General features: G+C 45.2%; 1 protein-coding gene across 29 annotated transcripts in view; it reads right to left on the reverse strand.

The window, feature by feature from the left end:
- The window catches only part of LOC110500961 (neuron navigator 3), a 390,216-nt gene that overhangs the window by 30,254 nt on the left and 345,155 nt on the right, over window positions 1-14,807 (reverse strand). For 14 of the 29 annotated variants that reach the window (XM_090213540.1, XM_090213533.1, XM_090213531.1 and 11 more), the window contains 10 exons: window positions 10,814-10,940; window positions 9,838-10,126; window positions 8,313-9,024; window positions 6,639-7,079; window positions 5,831-5,872; window positions 3,751-3,908; window positions 3,365-3,553; window positions 2,506-2,558; window positions 942-962; window positions 308-331 (listed from right to left, as the gene is read on the reverse strand). In XM_090213540.1, coding sequence (XP_090069666.1) covers window positions 308-331; window positions 942-962; window positions 2,506-2,558; window positions 3,365-3,553; window positions 3,751-3,908; window positions 5,831-5,872; window positions 6,639-7,079; window positions 8,313-9,024; window positions 9,838-10,126; window positions 10,814-10,940 — 2,056 coding nt within the window. Of the gene's footprint in view, window positions 1-307; window positions 332-941; window positions 963-2,505; window positions 2,559-2,782; window positions 2,927-3,364; window positions 3,554-3,750; window positions 3,909-5,830; window positions 5,873-6,638; window positions 7,080-8,312; window positions 9,025-9,837; window positions 10,127-10,813; window positions 10,941-14,807 lie in introns of those variants that run through there. The other 15 variants (XM_090213535.1, XM_090213534.1, XM_090213523.1 and 12 more) reach the window with 4 other exon arrangements.

Here is a 14,807-nt window from a genome sequence, read left to right on the forward strand (position 1 = left end):
CAGAGAGACAGACCAGAGAGACAGACCAGAGAGACAGACAGACAGACCAGAGAGACAGACAGACAGACAGACCAGAGAGACAGACAGACCAGAGAGACAGACAGACCAGAGAGACAGACAGACCAGAGAGACAGACAGACAGACAGACCAGAGAGACCAGACCAGGCAGACCAGACGAGGCAGACAAACAGAGAGACAAGACCAGACCAGACAGACAGACCAGACCAGACAGAGATTAGATAGACCAGACAGAGACCAGAGAGACAGACAGGAGACATTTCGTCCCTCACCAAGCCAAGCCACTTACCTCAGAATGTGCCTTTTCCTCTGTCTGTTTGGGAGAGAAGACATGTCGTTAAGATGTGCAGGAATAAGCCACGTTGTATGAACAATGATTCACTTCTGACAGCGTCTTTATGGATGCAATGAATGCCCATTGTCATAATGAGTAGATCATTAGGGTTGAGCTTTTGATGGAGTATGATGCAGGAGCCAGAAGGCCATAGATGACGCCCGGAAGTGAAAGCAAATGCTAAGGCAGCTCTTGATGCATCAAATTAAATCAAATCAAATGTTATTGGTCACATACACATATTTAGCAGATGTTATTGCGTGTGTTGGGAAATCGTTGACTGTGGTGTCATTTCAAGTCAAGTCAGACTGTACTAAGAACTTACACAACGTTTGATTTTGGCCAATCAAGTCATATGTAATCGATGTGGCAGGGATAATTAACATAATACATTGTATGTATGTATTGCAATATATACACACTGGTAACATTGCACACAAGTAGCATTGGTTGTTTTTTTTCACACACCAACCAAAAACCTGTGTGAACATCTGCCACATTCAACCAGCATCAGAGCATGTGGTGGGCATACAAACACGTTGTCTGTGTGGTGTGGAGAGATCATAGCTGACAGCATCATAGTCTTTACCTTGGCCAGAAAGGAAAGAACCTGGAAGTAAGAAAACGTGGGTTCAAGCTGCTGCAATGGGAAACCATGGCAACTCAACACTTTGCACTGCCCTGAAAACAGGGTGCCAAACTTTTGTGTAAGCCAAGCATTCTCATTGGTTATCATCTATGGCCTTTTGATTGACATCTATATGTTTTGTCCATCTTTATATTGTTGGGCTGGACGATTGGTGTTGTAATGACTTTGGGAAAATGTGTCATGATACTTTTATCATAGTGTTCTTCGTAGGAGATTTGAATAAAATTGCTCTTTGTCAGTCGTGTTTTTCAGGGTCGTGCTCATTAGGGCGCATCGCAGCAAAACGCTTTGCAACGGAAAACGAAAACAAACGTTTCTCATAGGACAGGCTGAAATAGTACCACCCCGTTTCACAACGTTTTCTGCCTACTGAACACGCCCCAGGTGTTGAGTGATAACAGATGAGATTAAACAAAACTGATGACTAGATAATGCCAAAGATGAGAAGAAATGATAAAATAGCAAACAGAAAAGTATGATGAAATTCAAATCATAACTGACATAAATATTATAGTAATGTAAACAAATAAACATGAAATTACAATTAAAATATTAAAATATGAACACAACCAAACATCGACACAATGAAATGAAGAATAAACAATAACTGCTTTCTGTCTTTCTGCCCCATAGGAATACTTTCAGAACAAGTCTCTGAAATCAGTCAAAGTCTAAACTCCTCTCCAGGCCTTTCTAGAACTTTCTGCTGGAGAGCGCCAGTAATTGTTTATCTTCCTCAACTGATCTGTCTTCTCATTGAGTTTGACTGCAGCTGGAGTGTTGCCTGTTGCCCCCAAAAAATCCACACCTTCACCAAGCTTGAATTTGCCTATATCACCTTGGATGCACTGCCGAAATATAAACATGTATGATATATTTAAGTATTAAGGTCAGAGGTGTGGTATATGGCCAATATACCACGGCTAAGGAGTGTTCATAGGCAAGACGCAATGCGGAGTGCCTGGACACAGCCCTTAGCGTGGTATATTGTGGCAATATACCACAAACCCCCGAGGTGTCTTATTGCTATTATAAACTGGTTTGCAACATAAATAGAGCAGTAAAAATAAATGTTTTGTCATACCCGTGGTATACAGTCTCATATACCACGGCTGTCAGCCAATCAGCATTCAGGGCTTGAACCACCCAGTTTATAAAGCCATTCGTACACCTATCTATTATTGAAGAATGTAACTTATAAAGTGCAGCTGTTCTACCCCATCATAACCCCAAATATGTTTCAAAATATTACTCTGATTTCATGGACTCTGTCCTTGCATCCAAAACACAATCTTTGATTTTGAGAGTGGTTACATTTCTCCAGCCTTATAGCAAAAAAGTGGCAGGGCTGTGGCTTGCTGAAAAATGTATTACATATTGTCTCCTAAAATAATTTTAGGCTAATGACACCAATTAACCGGGATCACACACAGCACCCATGGCTGCCATAAGCATGATTGTCTAAATGTTTGTTTGTGTGTTTGGAGAAAACCATTCAACTTACCGCAGAGTACAGGGACGAGGTGCTGGAGACCAGCGACAGTGAGGATCCATGGACTAGAGAGACAGAGAGAGAACGACAGTGAGGATCCATGGACTAGAGAGAGAACGACAGTGAGGATCCATGGACTAGAGAGAGAGCGACAGTGAGGATCCATGGACTAGAGAGAGACAGAGAGAGAACGACAGTGAGGATCCATGGACTAGAGAGAGAACGACAGTGAGGATCCATGGACTAGAGAGAGAGCGACAGTGAGGATCCATGGATTAGAGAGAGACAGAGAGAGAGCGACAGTGAGGATCCATGGACTAGAGAGAGACAGAGAGAGAACGACAGTGAGGATCCATGGGCTAGAGAGAGACAGAGAGAGAGCGACAGTGAGGATCCATGGACTAGAGAGAGAGCGACAGTGAGGATCCATGGACTAGAGAGAGACAGAGAGAGAGCGACAGTGAGGATCCATGGGCTAGAGAGAGACAGAGAGAGAAACAAGAGAGCGTGAGAGCGAGAGAGGAATTAAGAGAACATAACCTGTGGTCCTATAAATAGCACCATCTCATCTGCATGTAAAAGTAACATATTCTAATGGCATGTGTGTGGCTGTGTACGAATGAAGTACTTGTTTGGATAATTCAAAGGGCCTAGTCATTGACTAGTAACATTACTTTCAAGTGGCACCGTCACGTTACCAAAATGTTAACTGAAACACCAATCTTCTCTTTAAAAAGAGAAGCAGAAAAAGTCGGGTTCCTAGTCCAGTGCATTTTGAGCTTCAGTCTGAGAACTCAACCCTGACTATCATTTCTTCTTGGTCTAATATATATATATACAATGCATATACAGGACCACAGTCGGGGCCTACCTTCATCGGTGCTGTCCCTGAAGGAGCCAGAGCGGCTCATGCCCCGGGGTCTGTCCTCCAGAGAGGTGGCGCTGCCCCCCAGGTGGGCTTCTCCATACAGGTCAAAGGAGTCCTGGGCAGGGATGCTGTTGGAGCGACTCATACTGCTGGGTCCTGGCAGGTTGTAGGGTGACAGGTTGGTGGGGCTCACTGGGGGAGAAAACACACACGCACAAACAGGTTGGAGTAGTGGTATTTGGAGTAGTGGTATTTGTAGTAGTGGTATTTAGAGTAGTGGTATTTAGAGTAGTGGTATTTGGAGTAGTGGTATTTAGAGTAGTGGTATTTGTAGTAGTGGTATTTAGAGTAGTGGTATTTAGAGTAGTGGTATTTGGAGTAGGGCTTACGCAGGTTGGAGTAGTGGTATTTTCCGGTGCTTGTGCATGCAACTCCAGGGGGGGAGAGAGGGGACTGACTCCCCGTGTCCTGTAACCCTCCAGTGGAGTGAGAACGCAGCCACTCCTTCCCCTCCTCATGGGACGTCTGTCTGGACGAGGGAGGGTACCTAGAGAGGACGTGGTACACGTCAACTAGTGGCACCACTGATTCAACATGGCGTCTATTGAACCATGCAACTGTATTATCTACATATCACATGACTGGAGTGTGGTGACAAATATATTCACTAACTCATGAATAGTTATACACGTACACACAGTGCTTGACTTTGACTAAAATAGGTGCCGGCACTCTGCTTATATATAAGTGCCGGTACTCTGTTCATATATAGGTGCAGAAACTCCACAATATAGTTAAGTCAATATTCTAAAAGAGGTGCTAGACCTCAAGCAGTATAACATTGGAGGGAGGTGGAAGAGTTCTGGTGTGTTCCGGCCCAAGTCAAGCACTGTGGACACAGACACACACACATGCATCCACCCACACACAGGCACAGCCACCCATCCCACCTATGTGCAAGCATGCACACACACACACACACACACTGACAGTCTTTACTCTCCTCATCTCTAGCGGTTCCTAGCAGGGGGAAGAGTTATCTAAATGATTGATAGGCAGCCAGGTTTAATCCTTAAAGGAAGATAATTGAGTTCAAGCTCATCCTTTCAACACTGAAGCTCATAACAGACTGTCTGTCATACGAATACTCCACTCTGAATTCTTTCAGACGAAGAAAGGTACTCTGATTGACATCTAATGACAGTAAAAGGTATTGAATGATATATCATGTGCACATGTCTGCATGTTCAACTTCAAATCAAATGGCCTATTTTGCACAGAATTGTCCATTGATTTTGAATTCCACTTGGAGTTCAGAGGAGAGAATGCCTCAGAGTATGTTTTGAAGTCTGCTTAATGTGCATTTAAAACTGAGCATTGGACACATGAATATCATAATCATTTAGCTATTATCTGGCTTGAAAAAAGGCAATTTGTTGCTTTGAATCCCTCTGGGCTAGAAAAAAATGCAGGGACAAGAAATCCAACCCAGTCCTAAACTGCTGAGTGGCTTCTGAGATCAATAGAAATAAACTTCTGAAGGGAAAATGCCTCCACGCCTGCTGTGAAAGTACAGTTAAAAGGAAATACGTGTTCTTTCTGTGTCAAACATCCCCTTAGCATTACATGCAGTGAATTGTAAAAGGTTGCAGAACTCCTACTCAAGGTAGAGATTCACTCTCTACTGCAGTCTAATAAAGAGAAATATCAAACCCTGGGCAGGAGCCTGGACTTGTTGCAATGCTTTTTGCAGACAGAGTAATTGGGTAGAAAAAGCCATTTGTTGCATGGTGGTGTGATAGGGGCGGAATCCCAAATGGAACCATATTCCATAGTGCACTTCTTTTGAGCTGAGCCCTATGGACCCAGATCAAAAGTAGGGCACTATATATAGGGAATAGGGTGCCAATAGGGTGTCACACCTTCTAGTGTTGAGGGTCTGGACACGATTTCAGTCATTAGATAGGACAGGAGTAGTGGAAACTTGATTTAAAATGGATGCCCTGACTTGCCCTGCCTTGCCGAGGAGGAAAGAAAGTACAAAAAGAGCCTGGATATAACTATTCAGAATCCACTAGACTACATGGGATCATTGACTTCAGGCACCTGAAATCTGTGAGGAACTGTGGAGTGTCCAGAGGAACAACAGTGACTAATAGTCTACCTCTAGAAGAGAATTCTTCAACAGGATTTGTACAGCAATTGAACCCTTTTATGAGGTGAAACTAAATTGTCACTCCCATTAATATTTTCAATTTTCAATGTGCCAAACCCTCATCGGCTAAATCTCCTGAGACAAATGTCAAGCAAAATACTAACGTCATTATGTAACACTGCTTTCCTACACCAACATGATATTAGACACAACATTAGATTTTGTCAGTTAGAAAGACATGTATGAATAACTTGTGAGAATGAAAAGCCAAAACAAGGAAACACTAAAAGGACAACGTATGAGTGATGAGTTACCTCAGTCCCTTTTTGGGGAGTGTGTTTCTGTCAAGAGGCATGCTGTTAAGACACAGAGAACGAAAAACATTAGAATTACCTACAGGTGTAGGATCTTAATTTGATCACCCTGTTGTTGTACAGCAGGAAATGCAATATTTTAGGGTACTGTACTTGAGGTTAAAAAAGGCTTCTAAAGTCTGTAATTTCCACTTTGCTGGAAGATTATTTTCCTGCTGTGAGAAACTGGTCAAATTAAGATTCTACATTTAAACAATCATGATGCCATGGATTCAATTCACATCTATTGACTGATAGAACACACAGACTGTCTAAAGTGAGAATGCTAAAGGACAATCACTACAATGGGCAACGTTACCCAAGAAACAGACATACGGAAAGCACACATTAAACCGAACATTTGGGTTAGTTTGATACTCTCAATTTAGACAACAATCTGTGAATGAAGGAAATATTACAAACCGCTATGACAACAGTGAGCTATACTGAAAAGACAAGACGAGCATGACGTTGTATTCCATACATACAGTCTACAAGTCCATTTTCAAAGTGTCTGTACATTGATGGCTGTGTGTCAGAGACGGCTGGTGTGATAAGATATAGGAGGACGGGCTCATTGTAATGGCTGGAATGGAATAAACGGAACGGAGTGAAACACGTAGCTTCCCTGTGTTTGATATCGTTCCCTTCATTCCAACCATTACAATATATTTTCCCATCAGCCACCACTGATGTACATGTTACACCCACTGGTCTGAAACAAACTACCCACAGGAACCTAATGGAGTTGTTCCACATTGGGACTCACCCCTCAGAAAGCGTGGACTTGACGCTGGCCGTGCGGGTGACTTTGGGACCGTGGTGGTGCCCCAGCAGCAGGTCAATGGACTCGGAGCTGGTGTGCAGACTGGTCATGCTCTGGCAGCTCAGTGTGTCCTTACTGCCAGAGCATGCCGAGGAGCTGCTGAGGTTGGTGGGCCAGGGGCGGGCGTTGGAGGGCAACGAGAGGCCTGACGCCGGGCTGGAGGCAGGCGAATCAGTGCCCAGGTCAGGGGCCTTGCCATAAAGTGGGCTGCTAGCCCCACTCTGCCCGCCCGCGCTGCCCAGGCTCCCCGTGCCCGAGGAGGGAGAGTCCAGGCTGGCCTGGCGCGCCAATGTTCCATGAGGGCTGCCCAACGCAGAGGGGCACTTGCCTGAGTCGGGTGTGCCTGGGGTACTGGCCTTGCTGCTGGCTTTGGTGCCAAACAACCTGGGAGAGAGAGAAAGATGGTTCCATTCACTCACAGACTATCTATGGCAATCATGATCCCCTCATAGACTGAACAAACTCAGTCTCTAGGTTCAGAACTAGGTTGTTTGATATAGAACAGTATTACATTTATTTAATTACACCAAGGAAATAGGAGCTTGGGGAAAGTTTGCATTCCGCTCAACACTGCCCCTCCCCTATCTCATAAGCCTACCATATTCTTCTTCATAGACACTATGAAGAAGTACACCTTCCCTACTGCCTCTGTTAGAGTACGTCTGCATCCCAAATGGCACCCTATTCCCTATATATTGCACTACTTAGTACACTACTTTAGACCAGAGCCCTATGGGAATAGGGTGACTGTTGTGACGACGGAGCTCCCAGTGATTTTAATTCAGACAGCTGTGGTTCAGACAGCTGTGGTCATAGCATTGCCCCATTTATTTTCCATGCATGTAATCAGCCAATCTGGTCACTCAGAAACACATATGTTGTTCACAGGTCCTTCCTGTCGTGTCTGACGTGGGGCTGACATCAAACAGGCTCCCAATTAATAGGTGCCTTTTTCTAAGGGGTATACGCACAAATCAAAAATGCACTCTGTGCCTCGACAGGTTGGACGGCACGGCCGTGTCCGGACACGCCTTGTGAGCGCACCTAACCAATGAGACAGGGGTTCGCGAACAGAATAGCTTTCTCACTGTCAGTGAATCAGTTTAGCCTGACCTGAATGGCAAATCATCTACCGTTCATCTTGAGAGAAATACCATCAGTTTCTGTGATGACATCTACCGAACAGCAGGGGGCAACCTTTGCCTCTCTGACTCTAAAGCCCAACGAACAAACTCAGACCAATGTTTCTGTGCTGGGATATGATTTAGTGTCTTATTACCTTATTACCTAAAAAAAAATATATATATATAAATATGACACTTTGGAATGCTAATTCTGCGTCGCTTCAGAGAAGAAGTGAACCTCTACCTGTAATTCTGACAGCACCAATGAACACTATCTATCAATAGCATCTTGGAGCTGAGAAACAACATTGTACCTCACGAACAACACTTCATTATTCTGTGGTGGCCTCGAGCACGCAGTCGGTGAGAGTGCCTAGGGAACAACAAGCTCCCTCTACCTTTACAATAGAGATGAAAAATGGCAGCTGCTTGGCTCTGGCTACCAAGCTCTTATATGAGTGCAGGGGAAACCAAGTGAGCAGTGTTGACTGACCTGCGGAAGGTAGGTGAGGCAATGTCCGGGTACTTGGACCCTGGTTGCCTGAGGCCAGATTGGCCCGTGGAGGTGGGGCTGGACTTGGGGGAGGTGGATAAACCTGCTGGGTCCTGGTCTGACACGGCCACTTTCTCCTTGTCCGTCTGGTTGATGGTGATGGGGATGGGGCTGGAGCGCCCCGAGCCCACCTTCCCAGCGTCCCTTCGCTTGGTCCCCGTTCCTCCGGCCGACTTGCAGCTGACATTGGAATCGATGCTGCTGGAACTGGAGCGGTGGCCGCTGCGCCCCACCACCCCCCCGCTGGAGGACTTGGCCGGCCGGGGCAGAGAGCGGTACTGGAGGGGCATCTTGGAGCCTCCGCAGCCCATCAGCACCCCATCGTCCTGGGGCTGGGAGCCATCCAGGCTGGTCTTACGGCCTCCGCTGATCCCTGTCCCCTTGCCGATAGCCGAAGACTTGGGCACCTTCCCCAGGGTGGCGGAGCCACTGGCCAGGGTGGCACCACTGGCCGTGATGAGGGCACCGGAGGGGGGGCTGGCCATCTTTTTATAGCCGAATGACCCAGTGGTGGGGGGGCGGGCGATGCCCGAGGGGGGTTTCTTGCCCTCGTCGCCACTGCTCTTGCCGGCGTCGGAGGGCGAGCGCTGGATGCCAGCGGTCTTGGAGGGGGCCTTGCATTTTTCTGAGGCCTTGGCGTCATCAGTTTTACCTGTCGATACAAAGGCCAGTCATTAACAAGCTGGCAAACACCTTCCCCTCTGCAAACTGCTGGGGTACGGAATAATTTAGCTAGGATCGAGCAGAGGGGAGACGGACCTCGCAGCTTATTGGTAAATAACGGGACTCATCTTTGTCATCATCTGTAGGGCTACAGGGCAGGTGTGCCAAATTACTTTACACTTCGCTAACATTTTACAACTCTTTTCACAAAGCTCAGCTAAAATAGAAAGCTATACTAATCCAAACATGAGAAGACTTGCTGAGCAAACCAAAACACGATTGAGAAAAATATAAAGTAGAACGGAGAAACGACAAACATTACCGAGGGCCTCAAAGGGCAACGACACAGGTTTCCTAATGAATAATCTGATTGGCTAAAATCTTTGACCCTGTTATCTAATCAATGTCAAACTGGAACACATCAACAAATAAAATTCACTTATAAATAAAGCTAGGATGGACATTTCCTGGTCCTAATATCAACCAGACAGGCAGTTTGATTGAATGAATGACCAGTCAGAGAACAATCTACACCACCATCCATCCTCAGTTAGACATGGGCCCTGTTCAAATCAGAAATACATCCTTCCTACCTTCCTTGAAGTAATCACAGATCTGAATTGGTGGACGTAATACGGCGGTAACCTTGGATACACCGATACAATCACTTATACTGTAGATCTGTGCTCACCTCAAGACAACAAGAAAGGAAGGAAGTTATTTCTACAGTTTTCCAACAGGGCCATGGTAGAAAGAAATAAGCAAGGTCTGAAGTAGGTTGAAGAAGGAGGGCGGGTCCTACCAGGGGTTTTTAGGGTGGCGCTGGTTCCTTTGGTCCGGGGGGGCGTGATGCCCACCTGGGCAGTCATACCCCTCCTCCAGGAGCCAGTCTGGGACATGGGTAGGCCCGTCTTCTGCCCGGGATCCTCACCGCACTGCCCCGCTGGCGAGGAGGCAGAGGAGGAGGAGGAAGGCTTCCACTTTGAGCCGGGCTCCATGCTGACATCCAGCTCCTCGTCCACCTTCTTCAGATCTTCAGCTCCGGCCCAGCTGCTGCTGACCTCCAGCTCCACATGCTGGTGTGTGTCCGCCTGGGACAGTCAGTAACCCACACACCTTTATTTTACTATCCTTGTGGTGACCAAAACATGTCAAAACCCTATTTTCCCTAACCCCTAATTATAAACCTAAACTTAACCCCTAACACTAAAACAGGTTTTTTCCTTGTTTTACTATCCTTATGAAGACTTCTGGTCCCCACAAGGATAGTAAAACAAAACAAAACCACACACACACACACACAATACAGTATGAGTAAGCAACCTGACAGATGGTGAACCCCCCCCCTCACTAACCACACCAACAGTCTCTTAAGAGATCAATCTGTTGAGCTTTCCACAAGGCACACATACTTGGCTATTTTTACCATGCTCCCTGAACACTGCACAAGGAATGGGTTCCGCTGTACATTTCCTTGGATTTCTCTCTTGAAAACCAATTAAAACAAAGTAAATAGCTTCATTTCCAGACTACAGTGATATACCTCACTGTTACACATACCCATAAAAAGTATGACAGACAAGTCCCTGTTTTAATTGAAGCAGGTGCAAAGACAGTGATGCTTCAGTATCATTACTCACAGTTAGTTCAATGTCTGGAAGCATGGATATACTCTATTCTTGTTCATTTATAAGAGAATAAACAGGATATAGGCTCTATGGGTTGTTCAGGCTCGGACAAGCCGACTGCCTTCATTTACACTCCATGGTGTACTGTACCTGGGCTGCCTTGTTCTTGCGTGGTGACGATGTGATGGCGGGGTAAGTGGGCGTGTTCAGATCGTCTGTGCTGATGTTATCTACAGTGTCACTGAGACCGCTGCTGACCGAACTGCTGTCATCCCAACTACCAGAGAGAGAGAGAGAGAGAGAGAACGAGAGATGGGGTGTCAGAGATGAGTGATAAAGACAGAAGCCATCCATCTTCCCACCATATCAATCGTTCATTCCATTTTGTCATCCCTCCACAAATACCAACAATCCTCTCCTTCACCCTTCCAGTAACCCTTCAGGTAAACTCAGAAACGTGCATCTCTGCACCGTGTAAAAGAGAAACCCTTTCCAACCTGCAGGTAATGCACTCTGTGTAGGGTGAAGTTGCCCCTAGACACTGATCTTGAGTCAGTTTTGCATTTCCCTGACTAGTGGTTAACTTAATGATTTGTGGAGGGGAAGGTGATCCTGGATCTGTACCTAGGGGAAACTTCACCCCGAGGTGCACTATGCGTTGTAGAAGAAAAAGAAACGCACACCTATTAAGATGAGGTGCTGGCTAGCGGAGTAGAACACCTATTAAGACGAGGTGCTGGCTAGCGGAGTAGAACACCTATTAAGACGAGGTGCTGGCTAGCGGAGTAGAACACCTATTAAGACGAGGTGCTGGCTAGCGGAGTAGAACACCTATTAAGACGAGGTGCTGGCTAGCGGAGTAGAACACCTATTAAGATGAGGTGCTGGCTAGCGGAGTAGAACACCTATTAAGATGAGGTGCTGGCTAGCGGAGTAGAACACCTATTAAGACGAGGTGCTGGCTAGCGGAGTAGAACACCTATTAAGACGAGGTGCTGGCTAGCGGAGTAGAACACCTATTAAGATGAGGTGCTGGCTAGCGGAGTAGAACACCTATTAAGACGAGGTGCTGGCTAGCGGAGTAGAACACCTATTAAGACGAGGTGCTGGCTAGCGGAGTAGAACACCTATTAAGATGAGGTGCTGGCTAGCGGAGTAGAACACCTATTAAGATGAGGTGCTGGCTAGCGGAGTAGAACACCTATTAAGACGAGGTGCTGGCTAGCGGAGTAGAACACCTATTAAGATGAGGTGCTGGCTAGCGGAGTAGAACACCTATTAAGATGAGGTGCTGGTTAGCGGAGTAGAACACCTATTAAGATGAGGTGCTGGCTAGCGGAGTAGAACACCTATTAAGATGAGGTGCTGGCTAGCGGAGTAGAACACCTATTAAGATGAGGTGCTGGCTAGCGGAGTAGAACACCTATTAAGATGAGGTGCTGGTTAGCGGAGTAGAACACCTATTAAGACGAGGTGCTGGCTAGCGGAGTAGAAAACTTGAAAATAAAAGAGAGCCGCACACTCTAGGAGCTCAGATGCAAAAATGTAATTACCAACATTTCGACAGCCAAGCTGTCTTCATCAGGGTATAATCGCAAACACTGCGGGATGACTCGTTTATATAGTGTCAAAAGACACAGGTGTCTGTAATCATGGCCAAGAGTGGACTAATATCATTGGTTAATAATCAAATATTAAAATGTCATACAAAGAACAGCATACAAACAACAAATGGATAGCATCCGATCATAGATTAATTTGACTACACAAGCTTACAAACAATTACAATGGCAAAGTCACAATAATCACTATGCGTTGTACCTGCATCTGGCTTCCTATCACGCTGCCTTAATGAAACCTACCCAGTCCCCAGGGAGCCAGGAGATATGCCGGAAACAAGCAATCTCTGTCGTGGGTGGGGATTCGCTCAATTTCCAATCACCTCCTCCCATCTATCACTGTTGTTGATCATTTATCCTCTCTAATTAGTACATTGAGTGGCGGTGGCCCTCTTTAAATCTTCATTAGGCTATTGACATCTGGGTACTGTGTATCCTGGGATAATTTCTCAACAAATCAAATGTATTTATGAAGCCCTTTTTACATCAGCAGATATCACAAAGTGCTGTACAGAAACCCAGCCTAAAACCCCAAACAGCAAGCAATACAGATGTAGAAGCACGGTGGCTAGGAAAAACTCCCTAGAAAGGCAGGAACCTAGTGGAGGTTATAAGAGTACATGGCCATTAAGGCCACATCACTCTTCAAAATGTTCAAACATTCATAGATCACCAGCAGGGTCAAAACATGACTATATATGTGATGTATGGATCGGGACTGTCTACGGGATGTATGGATCGGGACTGTATATGTGATGTATGGATCGGGACTGTATATGTGATGTATGGATCGGGACTGTGTATGTGATTGTATGGAACATGTTAGCATGACATCATTGGATGGTTTTTACTTTCTTATCAGGCCTGGGTTCAAATACTATTTAAAATCTTTCCAATACTTTGAGTGTTTGTTTGAGCCTGGCTGGAGTGTGGGTGGGTGGGTTTTTCAGTTTTGAAACTATTCTATCGGTTCCATTGTGTCGGGCAAACGGAATCAACAAGCCCAGATAAAGTATTTGAAATGATTTCAAATAGTATCTGAACACTGGTCTGGTTATTATGCAGGTGATGTACCCAGAACCCCTAAACAAAGGCCATATGGTTCAACTAGTGATGATTTCTGCACACGCTGTTTAATTACCACAGCTCCAGAGATTGGGGATCTCCAGAAATATGTTTCAGTCATGTCCAATTCCATTTTCTCTTATCACACCTAATAAATCCCCCTCAATAATAATGTATTAGTTCTCTCTCCGTCTCAGGCTCATGCACACACACACACACACACACACACACACACACACACACACACACACACACACACACACACACACACACAGTGGATGGTTGCCATGACAATCTGTGTGTATGTATCTCTAGCATGAATTAACATTTGGAATCTGATCACCTCACTAAAGCTAGAAATTGAGTCTCAGAGGAAAATGCAGCCAATTTGATCCAGCATAGCTACAGTCATACATACAGGGAACTAAAGAAATACGACAAATGAACCAACAACGTGTGGGAACCTTATCGACTGTCTAAGAGGGGAGAGAGGAGAGGATTTAACCTGCTCAAGGACATGAAACAATAAACCCTGAAGTTTTGTAGTCTCAATTCAATCATATATGACTGAGCAACTGTCCTCTACCACATACCAGAGATGACAGATCAGAGATGACAGATCAGAGATGACAGATCAGAGATGACTTCCAATCCCTTAGACAAGTGAATCAGTTGTCATTGCTTAGGATAGTTTGCTAATTCAATTTTAGTCGAGTGAACATTACTTCTCCTCTGACATCTATAACTCATCCAAGACAAAGCTGAAACCCAAAGACAGGCTCAAAAGGAGAAAATAATGAGTTGTATGAAAGGCCCACAATGGGTGTTGGGAGAGAAGTGTGGGTGTTCCTCTGAAAGATATAACAGTGTGGACATGCACGGGTGCGTTCTCCCTGCTCATTGATTTTTACAACCTCTTTCGTGCTTTTCAAAGGGATTGAAAGCTATTCATATCAGCATTGGATAACACCAGGAATTTAAATATCAAGTTCACAGTTGGTTATACAATAATAAAATCCTTCCCTTTTGCAATGCTAACAGGGTGAGCCTGTTAAGAAGACAGAGCTGGAAAGGGCACGTTTTCTAACTGTACTGTGTGTAGAGCTGGAAACTATTTCAATTGGAGCAAAAGTTTGATCTGTACAAATGGAATCCTTGACAGTTAAATGGGAATTCTCAGCTTCTCCATCTTTTTGGAATATAGGTCTCTGAACATCTCAATTCCATGAAATAAATGGAAACTTTAAATTGCCTGTGGCCTGTCTGGCATGGATCCTATTTCACGATAGCCAATTTCTCATTGGCCATATGTCATTCATCATTTTGCCATTTAATTTGTCCCCAAACTCTATTATTAGGAGGCAGTCTCAATGATGACCGTGCCCAGGGTGAGTGATTGAATCATCATGTGTGAAGATGCAGATCTTCACGAGAAACATTTATTCACTTCCTCATTGTTT

This window comes from Oncorhynchus mykiss, chromosome 21, assembly GCF_057628025.1.
Source record: "Oncorhynchus mykiss isolate SJ-2025 chromosome 21, ASM5762802v1, whole genome shotgun sequence".
Classification (NCBI taxonomy): domain Eukaryota; kingdom Metazoa; phylum Chordata; class Actinopteri; order Salmoniformes; family Salmonidae; genus Oncorhynchus; species Oncorhynchus mykiss.